This window comes from Gouania willdenowi, chromosome 17 (genome assembly GCF_900634775.1).
Source record: "Gouania willdenowi chromosome 17, fGouWil2.1, whole genome shotgun sequence".
NCBI lineage: Eukaryota > Metazoa > Chordata > Actinopteri > Blenniiformes > Gobiesocidae > Gouania > Gouania willdenowi.
The window spans coordinates 25,601,859-25,619,607 of NC_041060.1; the positions used below are offsets into that span (position 1 = coordinate 25,601,859).

General features: G+C 38.3%; 1 protein-coding gene across 11 annotated transcripts in view; it reads right to left on the reverse strand.

Moving 5' to 3' along the window:
• The window catches only part of mbnl1 (muscleblind-like splicing regulator 1), a 61,398-nt gene that overhangs the window by 33,479 nt on the left and 10,170 nt on the right, over window positions 1–17,749 (reverse strand). For 10 of the 11 annotated variants that reach the window (XM_028472148.1, XM_028472153.1, XM_028472147.1 and 7 more), the window contains exon 2: window positions 15,468–16,352. In XM_028472148.1, the coding sequence (XP_028327949.1) occupies window positions 15,468–15,641 (174 nt within the window). In that variant the 5' untranslated portion in view covers window positions 15,642–16,352. Of the gene's footprint in view, window positions 1–15,467; window positions 16,353–16,667; window positions 16,808–17,749 lie in introns of those variants that run through there. The other variant, XM_028472149.1, reaches the window with a different exon arrangement.

Sequence of the window (17,749 nt, forward strand, 5' to 3'; positions counted from 1 at the left end):
AAGAAAATCCAACCCCAGTAGTCTCGCGCTATAGTCTTCCGTGAGCATGTGTCCATGCAACGAAAGAGTGCATTCAGTGCAAATATGGTGAATACAGACAAAGCTCTGCTGGGTAAGACTTAAAGGTGGGGTAGGTGATTTTTCAAAAGCTAGCATGATTTTGAATGTAGCCTCCCTGATGGCTCCGCCTTTACCCCCCTCGCTCCTCCCCTCTGTGCTTAGTCTCACTCACATGCATGCGCACAGCTGCTCCAATAGCAGACCTCAGCTCATCGCTTCTATTGTGTAGAAACGTTGTCTCATGTCTCATTCAACAGTAAATAAACAATAAACTTTACCATTAAATATGTTAAAAAATGTGACTAAAAACTCTGTTTTAACTCCGTCAGTGGAGACGCACTTTCAGTGTGAGCTCGTGCATGCGAGGGATCGAGAACGAGGAGGGAGATGTTGATTGGTTAAAAAAAAAAAACGGTTTGTTTTTTTCCATTGGTCGAAGTTATTACAGGTTTACAGCTGCTACAGATGATAGATTTTCTTTGTTCCTTTTTCAGAGCACATAAGATCTGAATTTCTGTCAGGACACAAAATTTCAACCAAAAACTTAAAAAATGTATCTGGAGAAAATTGCCTACCCTAGCTTTAAGTCAGAAGTTTAGAACCATATTATTAATATCGAAGTACAATTCGAAAGATCAATCAATCAATACTGAATCAAAATCGAATCGTAATTAATCAATTTTAAACCTCATTAATCTTAATCGAATCATTTCAGATAATGGCCCATGATACCCAGCTCTAGTAAAGACCAGATCCCAGTCTCTCTGAGCTAAACTGGAATGAGTGTGCGCGCTCTTGTTTCTTATCCCAACAGCCCCAAAACTTGAAGTTCTATAAACTGTCTTGGTGGTTACAATAAAGATCATTTCATTCTTGGTGTCATAAAATCTATTGCCATTTCATTAATGGATTGCTTCACTAACACAGCGAAAAAAATCAAAGAACTCATTTAAATACGTTGTAAAATGGAACAGAGAGTTTACCTTCCTAGAGAGCAGCAGGATTGGACACAGTTAAACATTCTGTAAGATTAGTAAATGAGATTTTAGCGTCTCTCACAGTGGAAAGAACACGTAAGTCACCATGAAAAATCAGCCAATCACGAGAGCCGCAAATATACACTGCTTTAAAAAAGTGTTAAAGGATGTAAATTCTGTACCAAATGTGTCTAATAAGTCATTAGTGAATACCACAGAACCACGTGAGTGAGCATGAGAAATTCAAATGAAAATAAAATGTTAATTTCTGTCAATGACCCCCCCCCCCGGTGACGTTTATTTGTCGGAAAAGTGCTTTTGCAACACATTTCAATATTGAAAAGTCTAAAATACCTTCTCATGAAAGCGTCAAACCTTTTTTTTTTTAGAGATATTTGAGTGCTTTTTCGAAATCCAGGTGTTTCCATTACCAGATTTTATTGTGCTATTTAGATTTTGCACATTTCCAAGGGTAATGGAAACGCAGATAGATACACTCTGTTTTGTGCACTTAGGACATAAAAATGGAATGTATCTTGTTAAGGCACCACTAGTAGAATTCCTCTACTTGTACTCTCGGTATTTCCCTTGAGGAAATGAGGAGGATCAGCTTCCTCCGATCCCCTCAAGTTCTGCACCATGGGATTTGAGAAAATCATGAAGCAAAACTATAAGAGACTATTTCCGCAGCTGCTCTCTGTGTACAATTCAGCACATGATGTAAACAGAGACACAGCACAAAAGTACACTGACTTTGGTGCATGGAGAGTGGTGATGAAATATTTAGAAACATGCTAATTTGGTGCTTGGTTTAAGACAATGGGGAATGCATTTCACAGTGTCTGTCAATGTGTTTTGCTTATGTTATGTGGCGGTAGCAAAACGAGTCTTTTATCCCCCAACAAGTATCACATAAATTAACATTTAACACGAAGAAAACTGACAATACATAAATAAATATAGAAAATGTATGTATGTATGTATGTATTCTGGGGCTAAGCATGACTTTTAACGTCAAATGAACCAATAAAGTGTTTTTTCAAATCAATATTATTTCATTTATTTAAGTCTCATTAAAAGTACAAACTCTCAAACCTATTATTTGCTTAAGCTATGTTAGCAATGTTTTTCTAGACCAGGCAGATCAAAGCCTTTTTATACCCACACCTTTCAGCAAGGATCAGATACTTCATGGCTTAAAATCTACTGCAGTGCTAAATAATAAATAATATTTTTTTCTTTGGAGAGTTTTCAAAATGTTCATTCAGTGCTTGAATAGGTTTCTTTTAGGAACACCCCTTCACTCCATAACAAACAAGACTCGGGTCAGAACGAGGTGAAGCGAGATCTACGCTTAGAAGTCCCCCAAACCTCCGATGAATTCATCTCCCACAGACAGAAATAATTGGTCAATTTATTTGAGTAAATTCTACCTAGCAATCAATATTTGTACTGGATATATTTTCTGATAGCACCAAGCTTCTGATAGAGCAGTGTTTCTCAAATGGGGGTACGCAATGGCACTACAGGGGGTACTTGAGAGAGAGAGAGTGGAAAATAAACAAGTTAAAGCAATAAAAAAAACAGTTTTTGAAATGTTTATTGTTATTTAAAACTGAAAATGGAAATGAACTTCATGAGAACATTAGTCTCGGTCCCACATAAGGTGGGAGATGACGGGAAATGATAAAAACTACAGAAATAAATCTATCCAGGAGGCATTAAATACATTCCATTTATTTACAAAGTTAAATTCTTTAAAATGTGTGTTGTCACCAGGGTTGGGCTCAATTACATTTTTTAGTTACAATTACATTTTCAATTACCCACGTTCAATTACAATTAATTTATTATTACGGTTACCAACATTTTCCTCAAATTACAATTAAATGACAATTCTTTTTTACTCTCAGAAAGTCAATTACGTCCTCAATTACAGAACCTGAAATAAATAACCTAATAAAAGTGAACTTTCCTCTTTTTTAGCATTCTGTTAGCATCGCTGATGAAAACAGGTTTTAAATCAGCAGTAAAATCACCTAATTTCTTTCCTATCTGTTGGTTACCTTGTTAGGCTTCCTAATCAATAAAAAATATAGGTTTTATTATTTTTGGTGTGGGCCTCTGAGCCTATTTTGTGTCAGTATACCCCTCAATTTCCATTTTTTTCAAATGGTAAAATGTGGGAAAGCTTGATTTGAAATTTAATAATTGTTAACTACATATGTGTAGAACTGTACATAGAATTGTAACATGGTTCCCCTGTTTTGCATTAAATTATAATTGACAATTTTTAGATAATGTTAATGGCAATCACAATTACAAAGTCAATTATCTAAACCAGTGTTTCCCAAACGTCATTGCCCCAAGAACTCCTTATCTCAAGTTATATATTATTTATTTGCGTCTAAACTTTTTCCTGTGTCTCGTCCAACATTAATGTTGAATTTAGCTCTTTTTCATCATTTTTTTTTCAGATTTTTCTGATGTTTTAGAATTTGAACTTTTGGTGTATTTTTAAGACTTGTCCCACACATTATTATTGATGGATGAGAAAGAAAAAAAAACTCAATAATGTTAAAAAATAAACTGACAAATGTTTCTGTGTACCTCCTGAGAGGTGTTCAAGTACCCCTATGGGTACACGTACCCCAGTTTGGGAACCACTGATCTAAACTAATTTACAATTTAGTTACGATTACGACAGCAACACATTTTGAATTGAGTTAATTCCGTCATTAAGCTCTACAGTTGTTTTCTTCATAGTATTCGGAGCAAAATGTAGTCAGACAAAGGGGGTACTTGAATTCAGAAATAAGAGGAAGGGGGTACTTGAGCCTAAAAAGTTTATAGAGTATATAAGGGCACTAATATAAAACAACTATTGGCGTTGTGAGTTCTCGTAGTGAGCTTTGGCTTTGACCTGTCACTGGGGGTATCTGAGGTTCTTCTGGTGTGTGAAAGAAGTGTTTATTGTGCTAGTGTTGCCACAAAAGAACACAGTGGGACGGAGGGACAGGGAACGGCTGACACAGAGAATAAAAGGCTGTTGTAGCTAATTCTCCGTCATATAAGCTCATACGCCAGATGCAAAGTGGCACTGTTGCCATAGAATGAGCTAAATAAAGAACAACACTGTGTGAGACAGTTACTACAACCATATAAATAGTAGGGGTGTGGAAAAAAAAAAAAAAAAAAAAAGCTATTTTTTTGGGTGCCGATTTTAAATCAATTTTTTAATTTTTTTTTAGATTTAATCAATATTTTTGTGTAGTTGTGCAATACTTCAGTGGTGGTTACAATGCTTTCAATGTGTTACAATGGTTATTTGATGCACTTGATTTTATGATGGGATCATGGCAGTGCGTAATGGCTGCAATATTTATCTATGCACACGCATTTTATTTTCATATAATCTGTTCAGATCAGTGTTTAAACTGATACAATAGGATACATTATTTTTTCTTATTTTTGTGCATTGTCAGTAACTCAGGGTGATTTATCCTTAATGTTCTCACTTACAGTTGTTACAATGCCGTCACTATGTTGTCATGGTAACTTTGAGCCTTATACACAGTAGTTTCAGTGAAAATAAACTTGTTGCACTTTATTTTATGATGGCAGTGTGTACCATTGCTTTTTCTTTTTTTTCAGTGAAAATGGGCAAAAACACTAATAATAAATAGGATGTTTTAAAGCAAATAGTTTTGACTCAATTTATGATCAATATCTTCTGATGAACATGTACAGCAACTTGATTTTCAATCTCTACGTTTAATGTTGATATAAACTGGGTAGAATATCGTATAGTACTCACTTGGTTCACACAGTTTAGTTTTAACTAGGGCTGAATGACTTTGGAAAATAATTTGATTACAATTTTTTTCCCTCAATATTGCAATTGCGATTTAATATGCGATTAATTTTCCAAGGGCCTCTTGTCATGTATTTTTCAATGAACACAAGCAATAAATCAATATGTTTCATAATAAACCATTTGAGATTTATTTAAACTTTAAATAAATATGAAATGTACATTTTAAAGCACAGATTACAACAATAACACAAATATATCTGTGGCTTTACTTAACTTCACATTTCATGAAACATGTAAACATGTGGACTGCACTACTTAAACATTCTCTGAACTTAACAGGACAGTACAAAACAGGACAAGAAAAAAAAAAAAAGATTGCGTTTTATGATATCGTGATATCGCAAATGCAATTAATCGTTCAGCCCTAGTTTTAACATTAGAAATATTATTGCTGTTATACAAAAAGATTATTAGCACCCCCTGCTTGTCCCATACATTAAAACCTTGATCTCATCAGTTCCCATAGGTTGTTACTGGCCATGTGCCTCACCCTCCAATTCGTGGCTATGGCTTCATCAACATGCTCAGTTTTGCAGAATAAAAATAATATACAGGATGTTACACATCTATCAGCCAACATCCATGAACAAATACAGCAGATAGGCTGACATCAGAAAATCACACGTACACTGTGTGACCTCAGCCTCACGTACACATTAGCTTTCTGAACCTTTTCATAAACATGTGAAGAGTGCTGGCTGGAAACAACGGTCGTCTAGCAACGCAGCTAATATTTACGCCATGTGTAGGTCTGGACCACTACTGCTCAGTTTAAACCTGTGGTGGTGTGTAAATGTTCCCGCTTGACCTGAAAGTTCATCATCAAACCACTGAATATGTATATTATATAACGAATGCTCTCAAACTAAAGTCAGGACAATGTGCAGAAAAACATGAAGACAGTGAATATAAACTATAATTAGGTTTAAGTCCAGCCTGTATGTATTTAGACAATGGTGTATCAGTTCTCATCTGGCTTTAATTTTAAATGGAAGCACAAAGCCTTAGCATTTATTTATGGAGTTTGTGGTTCGCAATGATGCCTCATGATGATTAACAGGCAGATTTGCCAAAAAAAGCTGATAAATCTACTTCAAATGAGTTATTTATTCATGTTTTTTTTTTTTTTTTAATTTAATTTTTTTTAACATTGATCAAATTTAAGTGTTTTGTCCCTGGAAAGAAGTTTGATACTACCGAATTTGGAAAAACTATGCTAAGAAAAAAGAGGATCTCATACAACACGATGAGCTTTAAACTTCTACATGAATAACCTTTTACTAGTCAGAATGTACGTTATTGTTAAAGCCACACCGCGGACAATGCTTCTAGCGGGGCTGCTGTCTTCAAATACCGCTGATGTACTGTAAGTTTGGAGAAGACGGACCGTTGTTGGCCAGGTCATGTGACCTGGAGAATGCCTGGAGAACGTTTCACTTTACGGCAGTCACGTGACCACAGGCTCTGATATACTCATGGAGCTAATGCTGCGTTCACACCGGATGCGTCACAAAATGTTCGTCTTTCCTGTGCAGCACTTCGGTCCAATCCACACATCAAGTGCATTGGCCGTGCGAGCGTGCTCCCGATTCTACGCACATCTGCAAGAATTGAAAATATTGACCTCGCGCGACTGCTTTGCATGACGAAAGCCAATCAGAGTCTTTGTTGACGATGACGTCAGGCCGTCAACACGGACACAGGTCTGTTCACCCAGTTGAAGCTGTGTGTGACCACCTGGAGCTGTATGACACGGCCTTTATAAGCGGGACTGGACTAGGACGGATTTGGCGTGGAGGAGAATCAGCGAGGAGGTGGTAGTAGCAGGTAAAAGTTCTCTCTGTAGCACTGAGCTAAGATAGCATTAGCCGCTAATCACACCGGCTTTTTTCACTGGTGGTTTATGTTTATGAGAGGAGAAAAAGGAGCGCAGCTCCTCGCTTCAGCAGGCAGTGAAACTCACTGAGTTTAATGCGTCATTGTGTCGGATGTGCTTCGCTTCAGACGTGCGTATGAAGCAAATGGGGACATTTTTGTTGATCCTGTGGACCCTGCGGTACGTTTCGTATGGCAGATGCATAAGGCTTCTGCTACTATTTTTAAGTGGTGCTTTTTGGTGACTCCATCACTTTATCGTTCCACTGACGCGATGACCAGGGAACAGTGTGTGTGTGTGTGTGTGTGTGTGTGTGTGGAAGCAGTGACAGAGGAGAAAAAGAGAGGTCTGATCACTTATTTTCCTTCTTCTCCGGTCACATGTTTACAGCACTTATCATAGACAGCTCCGCTTTTATGGTTTAAATTATTAACTTACGGAGTTACTAAAGGATGAGTTCACTCAGAATGTAGACTTATTCAAGAAGTTAACCGCCTTCATTTTGCACTAATAAATTGAGGAAGTGTAGTACAGCCCTACAGCCCTCCACTGTAGCCGTCTGCACTACAGCGGGAGGGATCAGGAAGGGGCTGCTGCCTGGGCTCTACAGACAGTGAAGGACGGGAGAGTTGTTGCTTGAAGTCGCTTAAAAAGTTAAATTTTTTCAACTTTGAGCGACGATGTCGCGCTTGACCTAGTCGCTCAAATCACGCGTCACGTCGCTTGAGGGGGGATAACTTAAAGTCGTGTCATTTACATGCATTTGAATGTAATCTCATCTTCTGTGTGAACGCACCTTCAGGCATTTTGCGCAAGCAACAGATTCCTACTTACATAAAACTAACTTTACTTTTCTTTAACAGTGAGTTGATGATCTCTCTTCAACCAACAGGTCAACTACTGTCTGCACACACAATCAAAAGACAAAGAGAAGCTGACCTGACTGTTTGTTGATATTTGCAATAGTGCTGCAGCACTGAAAATTACAGGTCTAGCGCCTCTAGTGGCCAAAAGTTACTCAGCGTTGCTTTAATATTGTTTTGAAAAACTCTAAGATCGAACAAATCTTCCTACATTCCATATATTGTTGAATTAACTTTCTTTGGTGTAGATCTGAAGACACCATCTAATATCAAATCCCAAAGGAATCTAGTAGCAATATTATATACAGTATATGGACATGGACATTTTGATTCACAACCTTATTTAAGGTGAGCAACAGTTTTACCTAGGACAGCAATACTATATAATATGTATATACTGTAATAGTATAAAATATGTTAATACTTAATAAAACAATGCAAGGTTTTTATTAATGTACATATTGCCACACTAAATTTAATTGATGAAATTTGTGTCGTAGATATGTAGTATAATATTATTTTGTATATGTCATGTACACATTCATGCGTATGTATGTATATATGTTTGATTTGCATGTATGAACTGTACAGTATATATATTGAATGTATATTGTAAAAACAGTAATACAAGTAAAACAAATTAGAACTTTGTTTTGTTTTGTTGTGATAGGGTAGGTATGTGTAAGCTGTGCTTCAACCTACACCACTTTGGCTGAAGAATTAGCCCTTTTTTTTTTTTTTTTTAATAAAAAGCAGCTACAAACAAAAGCTAACTTGCAATATTCATTGATTGTTTTGTTTATTTATTTATTTTGTGAAGCTGTGCACACTAAATATTAGTTGATTTAGTGGAAAAATACAGTTGGGCTCAATCGCAAAAAAATAAAAATAAAAAGGAAAGAAAGCAAAAGCTATTCAGACACTTCCTGCTCTGCAAGAATGTAAACTTGGCTCAAACTGGGGAACCGACACAGGTATAACACACGTATACACATACAGCCCTTTCATGAAGACAGTGGGTGTGTCAATTTGTCAGTTAGACAAAGTGTAAAGTCTAAGCTTCTGTGTGGGCGTGTGTTTTCAAATACTTTTCCTTGGTATAGATTTGCCACTCTTTTTTATCTGTTACATAGACTGGGCATGCTGGGGGTCAACAAGGATTGGTTCTGGCTTCCCAGTCGATTTTACCTCAGGCCCCAAAACTTGTGCCACATGGGTATGTGTGTGTCTGTGTGTGTGTGTCTGCACGTCTGTGAGTGCGTGGGTGTAATGCGAACCATCCTGCCCTGGCATGGGTGAGGTCTCGCGTAAATTAGGCAAAAACCAGACTGAGCGGGAAATCAAGAAGAAGGAGTCGAGACAAGGAAAACAAGTAACAACAAGTTCATTTACCACAATAAGTACACACACGTTACTTCACACTCATCGTTGTGTAAACCTACCAAAAGCATTAGCTTGCTCACTTATGCAATCCTACGCTCAAGTTATAACTAAACCCTATAAGGAGAGTTTAACATTTTTGCATTATGTATTTAATCCCTCTTGGTCTTTATGTATGTATTCTTTTGTTTCTTTTCACATTTGTTATAATTTCTTAGTTGGAGCCACTGAAGCAAAAGTAATTTCCACCTGGGGTTATTAAAGTTATTCTGATTATTAAAACAAAACCAAAATAATCTGCATGATGATTCTTGGCATGTTGTGTATTCCTTGGACGTTTCTCGACGTGCCTCATCACTGAACGTGACGGCTGTGCTGTATCTATACAGACTCAAAAGCAATTTAGGCTATTACACCTGACCTATATGCTAAGGAGCTAATCATTAACAGTCAAAGATACAAGGCTGACTTTAAATCTGGGAGTCTGAGCTACCATTATCCTTATCCAAATATTTACCCAACTCCGGCATAGCTGAGCTGTCCGTGTTGCACCAACCAGATAGACAGGCAACGGAAATGGCTGCACACTGATGTTAGGCCAAGTTTAAGGCCAGTGAACACCCACGTATCCCTGCGCACATTCACGTGTGGCCTAGATGAGAGCTTCTGATAGTTTGCTACAGGGAAATCTTCCCATGAAACTTGACATTCATGTCAGAGATGTCTGGTATGAATACATTCTCCCGCATACAGTATTCATCAGTACACAATCTGTGTTTTCAACTTGTTTGCATGTGCAACATGTTGAGAATAAAAATAAAAAAGGTTGGCCGATGGGGAAACGACTGGTTTTGGGTGTGACCTGCTCAGCTGTGTGCTGGTGATCATGTGAGACCTGTTCTAATTGTTTCATTTCTTAAGAAGGTCGATCCTCCCTCATGGGCAGGGAGCTCGTCCACGTGTTCACGAGGGTGTGTTGATGTGTGTGTGTAGGCAAAAGTCTAGTGTTAAGGAGAAAAAAAATCTGCTTCGTGTAACATATCTCATCTGAGAGTTTGTCCTAATTCAACCTCTCTATCTAGGTTAATGTCAAGTAGGGTATGTGCTCAAAAACAGCAAATTAGCAGCTGATTTCTCCTGTTCTTTTAAGTGTAAACTGAGATAATTATAGTTAACTAAAACAAACGACTAGAAGTTAAAAAAAATAAAAATAAAATTTTGGTTAACTGAAATGAAGAAAAAAATGAGTGTTAAAAAAATAAAATAAAAACATGTTTATAAAAAGTACGATTATAGCCACAATGTCCTTTTTCATCTTTGTGAATGGATTTTAATCATTCTTTTTAAGCCAATCTGCTGGTTTTCAGCAGCTGTATATGGAAGCTCAAGGTATGTGACGTCATGTGATGACGATCTGCACCAGCTTACGTAATGGTGTAAACGTCTTATTTCTTTGAATATGACTTTGTCATGTACGATGAACTGGCGCCCTGTCCAGGGTGTACCCCCACCCAGCACCCAATGACAGCTGGAGATAGACACCAGCAGACCCCCGTCACCCTGAAAAGGAGCAAGAGGGTTGTAAAATGGATGGATGAATGATGGATCAATGTTAGAAGTGGAAGCAGGTGACTACACTAACCTCAGAGTATGACACATGTTTTGTACTTAATGCTGCTATCTTGTGTAGGAATCGACCGATATGGATGTTTTACAGCCGATGCCGAATTTTTTTTCAATCAGCCTTAGCCGATGACCAATACGGACTGCCGATTTTCTAGAGCCAATATTATGAGCCGATACTACTTTTGCTCCCTCAGTTTACATCATAAAAATTACACAATGATGATAAATGGTACGAGTCTCATTTTAAAAAAAAGGAACATTTATTGAAATTAACAAATGTGAGGTAGAACAACAACAAGTAAAAAATATTTAACAAATATTAAAAACAGGTAATGTAGAACAAGAACAAGTGAAAAATATTTTTGCTCTCTGTAAATAATACGGATCGGCGAGTGCAGCTGCCTGCATCGACCAAAGCCGATACACGTAAAAAACTCAAAAATCGGCCAATAATATCGGCTGGCCGATGTGTCGGTCTATCACTAATCTTGTGATGGTTGTATTTCATTTGTGGGTAGGTGTTCATTAGTCTTTTGAATACATTTAAAAAAAAGTTATATTTTCTTTTCTTTTCTATATGTTCAGACGATTTTAGAAATTTCACGGTATGCCGCAATTTAAAATAAATAAATAATAAGCAAATCTGCTATAAAAACTAATTAAAAGTAATTGCATTTGAACTGAACTAAAGGAAAATACAAAACTATTATTACCCTGGTGTATGCACCCACATTCTGTACTTTTAAATGCTGTTTCCATTGTGGGTTTCAGACTTGCTCTGCTTTTCATTATCAGTGGAAAAAAAAATGGGGCAAGCAGTTAAAAAGAAAAGCACGACCCATCTCCTTTAATCTACCAGTGCTTGTGGAAAATGGGTCCAAACTACTGTAGGTCCCTTAAAATACCTCACATAACTTCCTGCTATTCTTTTCAGGTAGTAAACTGTATCCAAACTTCAACATGTGTTTGTTGATGTCTCACAGTAGCTTAAAGGTTTTTTTTCTGATCTTTATCAACACACAGTAACCAGCTTGAACTTCACAAAGACATGCAATATCCAAAAGTGGTAAATTCAGTGTGTTTTGAAACAGCTCAGCAGCTTCAGATGCTTTTTATTCCTTTTTTTTTTTTTTAAACTTAACTAACAAGAATTTTGGGGAGGTTTTACACAGTACTACAGCAAAGTAAAAAGTAATTTTTTTTTTTGTGTGTGTGTGTGTGTGAAAAATCGAGAGTTATGAGAATCTTTGAGGGGTTTTAAAAATTAATGAATGAATGATTTCAAAAGTTTACTATGTATTTATTAGAGGTAATAACCTTAAACTATGGACTTTGTACAGAGGCAAGCGAGTAAAAAATAGTTTCAGCTCAAGCCGAGAGCCAACATCTGGAATTAAACGCCATTCACTGAGTCAACATGCACAAGCTGTCCTGTTCTCCACCAAACCCTGCCAAACACCAGCCACACACACACACACACACAAACACACACACACACACACACACACACACACACACACACACACACACACACACCACTGTTTGTCTGCACGTGTAAAAGATGGAAACTTTTGGACGGGAACCGCCCATCTCAAGAGATATTGCAATGAGATAAAATATGTGATTGAGCAAAAAGCCAGAAAGAGCGAGACGAAGAGGGGAGAAGAGGTGTTAGCTTTTTGTGTCACTGACTAAAAATGGAAAACTACCACATACAGTGCCCCAAATCTGCCCTGGCCCATTTCTGACAGAATGTCACACCAAGAGAAACAGACACATACAAACTGCTGCTAGCTGCCTTTAAGCCACAGTACAGGAAGTTATTTTAATGACTGAGAGGCACATAAAGACACCACTGCCTAGCTCCTGGATATGTTTAAAATGTTGTCCTCGAGGCAGAGACAAGACATTCACTAACTCTGTTCCATCTCAAAAGCTTGTTAACAAAAATATGCTGCTGCTGTCTAGAATTCAAGCATCGTGTACACAAAGCTCAAAGTCGTATCGACTTCCACCAGCTGTAAATGCAAGAGAAAAAAATAATTATACACCTGAATATATCAAAAGTCAAAAGAATTCTTGACTGTACAACTTGTGCTTTAAACTTTCATTTGCTCTATTAGTAATCTATGTTTTGCTGTTGTTTAAGTTAGCTATTGGTTGTGTAATTACCCGAGAGAGAAAAAAATGAAAAGAAAACCTTTTCAAATGCCTTGAGGCGTTTCATTTGTTTCATAAAATTCTGCTTGATAATTTCCAACCTTGCAAATGATAATTAAATTTGGAAACATGAAAACAATTGCTCTCCCTTATTGTAAGAAATATCTGTGCTAATTGCATAAAACAGATAATAAGCTGCGTTTTTAATTATTATGTAAATTAGAGTTGTGTCTTTTTTTTTTTTTCAATTAAACTGATGGATGGTATTGTGTCTCAGGGCTCTTTGAATCACTGGAATCAATCTCAGACACCTGTGATATTAGTTTTCCAGGTAAGCCCAATTAAAGGATAACGTTACACATTTTTAAACAGGCCACAGGGTTTCGAGCAAAATGGGGGGGAAAAGGATCTCCCTGCTGTTGAAAAGCATCAAATGGCACAATGCCCTGTACAAGATATGCAAATATTTTGATATTTCATGTCAACTTAAAGCGTGATTATCGTACTGTAAAGAGATGTCTTGTTGACCACCAAGTCCCAACAAGACTGCAACGTCAGGTTGAGGATTGAGCTGGTATAGGACACTTTAGCGTCTATGAACAGATGAACATGAGTTTGGTTAAAGTATTTTGAGGGTTTTCTCGGCGCGTCATCAACCGCGCCATCAACCCGGATGTCGCCATTTTGGAGATAAAGCAGCAGGTCTACAAACAGCACGCAGACAAGAAAATCCCTAATTTGAAGACGAAATGGTGAACAATTGCCGTGTTTTTGGCTGTACCAATCAGTCAAACAGTGAGACACATTTGGAATTTTATAGATTGCCAAAAATCATTACAAATCAGGGAGAACAATCTCACAAGTTATCAGAGGAAAGGCTAATAAAGCTAAACCAAGATCTACGAGGCAAAAATCTGGACTATTACAGTATGTATCCTGATATCATCAACTACCTGGATTTCACCAAACCAATACACAGCAGAAGACCTTAGATCTTATAGAAGTTTGCAGGTCGGCTGCGGCTGCAGAGGCTTGCGTTAGCAACGGATTTAAAATCGCAGATAACTCAGTTATAATAATTTCACAGTGAACCGGCAGCGTAGTTACTCTGAAATAGTACACGACCACCAGGCAATCTTAGATTCAGGCAAATCAAACAGTTATAGTCTGTTAGATGCGACTACTCTGGACCTCGATCCGCGGACTGCAACTCCGGCTACATCCAGCAACCTGTGGAGCCTCGTACCAGAGGTGTCCGCCAGCGGAGGAGACGTAAGCGGTGTGATCAGAAGCAGTGCTAGCAACCAAGCTAGAAGCTAATCCTCAGAGAATGCCGCTTCCTTCCATCCTGCGTTCTAATGTCCGCTCCCTGGAGAACAAACTGGACTACCTGAAGCTGAATTTAAATGCAAGACAGGAGATGAGGGCGGCAGTGTTTGCATATACACCAATAACAACTGGTGCCACAACGGTGAGCTAGTCTCATGTCACTGCTCTCCCGATGTAGAACTACTGACTATAAAATGCAGACATTGTTCTTCCCTAATCTGTTATAACTTTTGACAGTCTATAAAACTCCACGTTTTTCACGGTCTGACCGATTAGTACAGCCAAAAACACAGCAATATTTCACCATTTCCTCTCAAAATTCGAGATTTGCTCATTTGTGTACTGTTTGTAAACCGGCTGCTTACCTCCAAAATGGCGACTTCCGGGTTGATGACACGCCGTGAAAACCCTCTATAGAGTAGCTGACCGGTAACTTTCTTCCATGGGGCAAAAATAGGAGCCGTGCTTTCTGTAGCAAAATTTTCATACATAAGAATGCACCAAACTCATGTTTTGGCCCCCAACCTCCCCTGACCTCAACCCTATATTGAGAACCATTGGAGCATCCTCAAGCAACAGACCTATGGTAGTGGGAGGTAATTCACTTCAAAAGAGCAGCTCTAAGAGGCTTTTCTGGCATCCTGCAAAGAAATTCCAACACAAACTCTCCAAAAACTCAAAAGTTCAATGGATGCAAGAATTGTGAAGGTGGTCCTGTGTTAACATTTAACTTAGGTTGATTAGATGTTTTTTGATCGAATACTGTAGCTTTTGAACAAAATTTCCAAAATTGACCTTTCTTATTGCTTTACAACCTGGAAAATATTTATCAAATATTGTTAGCATTGAGAGGTTTTGTTCAGTAAAATTAAAAAAATACTAAATAATAAATGGTTGATGAATTATACTGACTGTCCTTCGCATCAACTAGAAAGTCAGAGAAAAACCTAGGGGAATGCAAAATAATAACAAGAAATGACATACAATGTCCCATTGAGCTGGAAAAACAACATAAAAATGAGAGAGCAGAGTTGAAAACAATAATAGAAATGACAAGTTAACAGATCATTAATTAGTGTGCGCTACATGCTGTGTCATCAAGTAAAAAAAGACAAATCTTCCAACAAAAACCCTCCATCTCGATTGTGCCATTGATCACATGTCTCAGTCATCTGACCAGAAATAGGAGGGACTAAAACGAACACGTTGTAACCAGATGGTGCAGTCTAGCAGGCTATTTTCAGTGTGCAACTCCATGTACACTCTTGCGCTACAACTCAAAGTAAAGGCACGCTTCTCATCTCTTTCCTCCTTCTTACCTTGAGTGAGTCGAAGCAAGCGATGACCCGTCCGTTGTCCACCTGGCAGCTTTTGGCTGGATGGGCAAATTTGCACTCTTGGTCAGAGCGCGAGCATGTGCCCCTCTGGAACTCCCGACATACTTCCAATGTCAGCCACTTTGTGTCACGAATGTGTGTTAGGTTCACTGCCATTGTGATGTGATGGCAAAAAAGTATTCCTTTGAGCAGAGAGCAAAACAAAGAACCTCTACTGTTTTAATCCACCACTAAGGTTTTGTTTTCTTTGTCTGTGTGGCGCTAATATGGTCCGTGACGTTGAAATGAAATAATCAAAATGAGAGCTTTTTTCAATCGTGAAATGTAGCAGGACAGCGTTCTGCTATGGGTCCTAGTAGCTTATTTCCCCTAATGAATCAAAAGCAGACTAAGTTGCTTAAACATTCCTCAAAGACAGAAATAAAGGCCAAACTGGGAGCCCTCTGGTTGGTTTGACAAAGCAGGCAACAAAGGTGGATGCGGCCTACTAAAGGAGGATTAAGGACACTGAAGACTGCGTGGAGGCTTATAGGGTTCAAGGCGAAGGTGAAAGGCAAGGTGGGTGAGATGCTGTGTGGACCTGGAGGCGTGGTAAGGCTGGTAAAGCTAGTGAGGTGGTGGTGGGGGGTGGGTGGGTGTGGGTGGCGCTTGGTGGCAGGAGCGTCTTGTGAGAAGAGGTTGAGGTATGTGGAGTGGATGGCGCTGGGAGCGGATGGGTCTGCTGCGAGGGTGTGGTTGTTGTCCTTGTACTCGTGTTACTGTTGCAGCAAGCGAGCGAGGTGGGGGGGTGGGGGGCGGGGAGGAGGGTGGAGCTTCAGCTGTAGAAGCAGGTCAAAGCTGCAGCAGACATCAGGGAAGGCACTTCCTCTGGGGAGAGAGAGAGAAGGAAGGGGAAGACAGACAGATTTATTAGTCTCATCACACACACTCATGCTTACAAATCCCCCCCATTTGCCCCTCATAACTCCTCCGGATGAGTTTGTGTACTGCACAAGTCGTGCCGCTGCTGAGCTACGCAGCAGTGGGAATGAGGAATACGTAAAATTTCAGAAATGCAGGAGTGTCAGCTAAAACAAGTAACAATTTTACCCGGCCAGCGCTCTAAACACACACTCGTCATGTCACAAACACATAAAATCCTCCACCAACTCCTCAAATAAAATGAATTCCTGTATCACTTACAGTCCTGCAAAGCAAAGTCGGCCATAGCAAATGTGTTGAGAGGTGAGAGAAAGGATAAGAGTGAAAGTAAAGAGGGAAGTTGAGGCAGGGCACAAGGGGAAGTGTTTAGTCATTTCCTTTCTTGTGAAGCCTTGTGAGAGTCGGGACCAATAGGAGGCTACGTAGTTGGAGCTACATTCTGGGCTGAGCACCAGGTGAAAGCAAAGGGGAGGAGCCAAAGCAAGCCAACCTACCCACTGCGAGGGAGCGACAGTAACAAGAACAATAACTCTCACCTTTTCTCTACATGTATGTAATCAAAAGACTGGTAGATAATAAGTAACTTTCAAACAATGACAAACTATAACATAACATTTTATTCAGCAGCACTGATGAGACCCTACTGTATAGTAGAGGTGACAAGATACAAAGTACAAATACTTTGTTACTAGACGTAACATACCGTCAGTAGTGTTTTCTGTACTTTACTTTATTTTTGATGACTTTTTAGTTTTAATCCTTATTTTTTTAAACAAATCTCTGTACTTTCTACTGCTTACATTTTAAAAATGAGCCTGTCAAGACCTTTGAAGATAATGTCGCAACGTAAGAAAATCTGTTAGGCAGGTCCTTTAGTTTATTGGTTAACATTTTCAAGTTTTTAAAAAATGTTCAAATCAAAGCTGCTCTGGGTTTTCTTGATCATTTGCACTATTTTTTTTCTTGACACATTTTAATTAAACATTTTATTTATTATGAACAATGAAATGCATCACATCATAGTCAACCAACCAGATTAAATGTAATGTACGACACCAAAACAGCATTGAATGCTGGTTATTTTCTCTCTTTTAGAGTTCATAACTTTAGCTATACTTTAGTCTGAGAATTTTTATTTTGAATTGAATTCATTTGCGTTATTTCATTTGAAAAATAATTGTACATTTTGACAAACCTTTTATTTTATACAGATGTCATTGTGGAAAATAAATTTAACTCCAACTGTGCAAGATTCGGTCTCTTCCTTTTTAAGTTTATACATGAAACATACTGTATGTAAGGGTGGTATGGTTTATTACCAAAAATAAACATGTAGGGTGAAA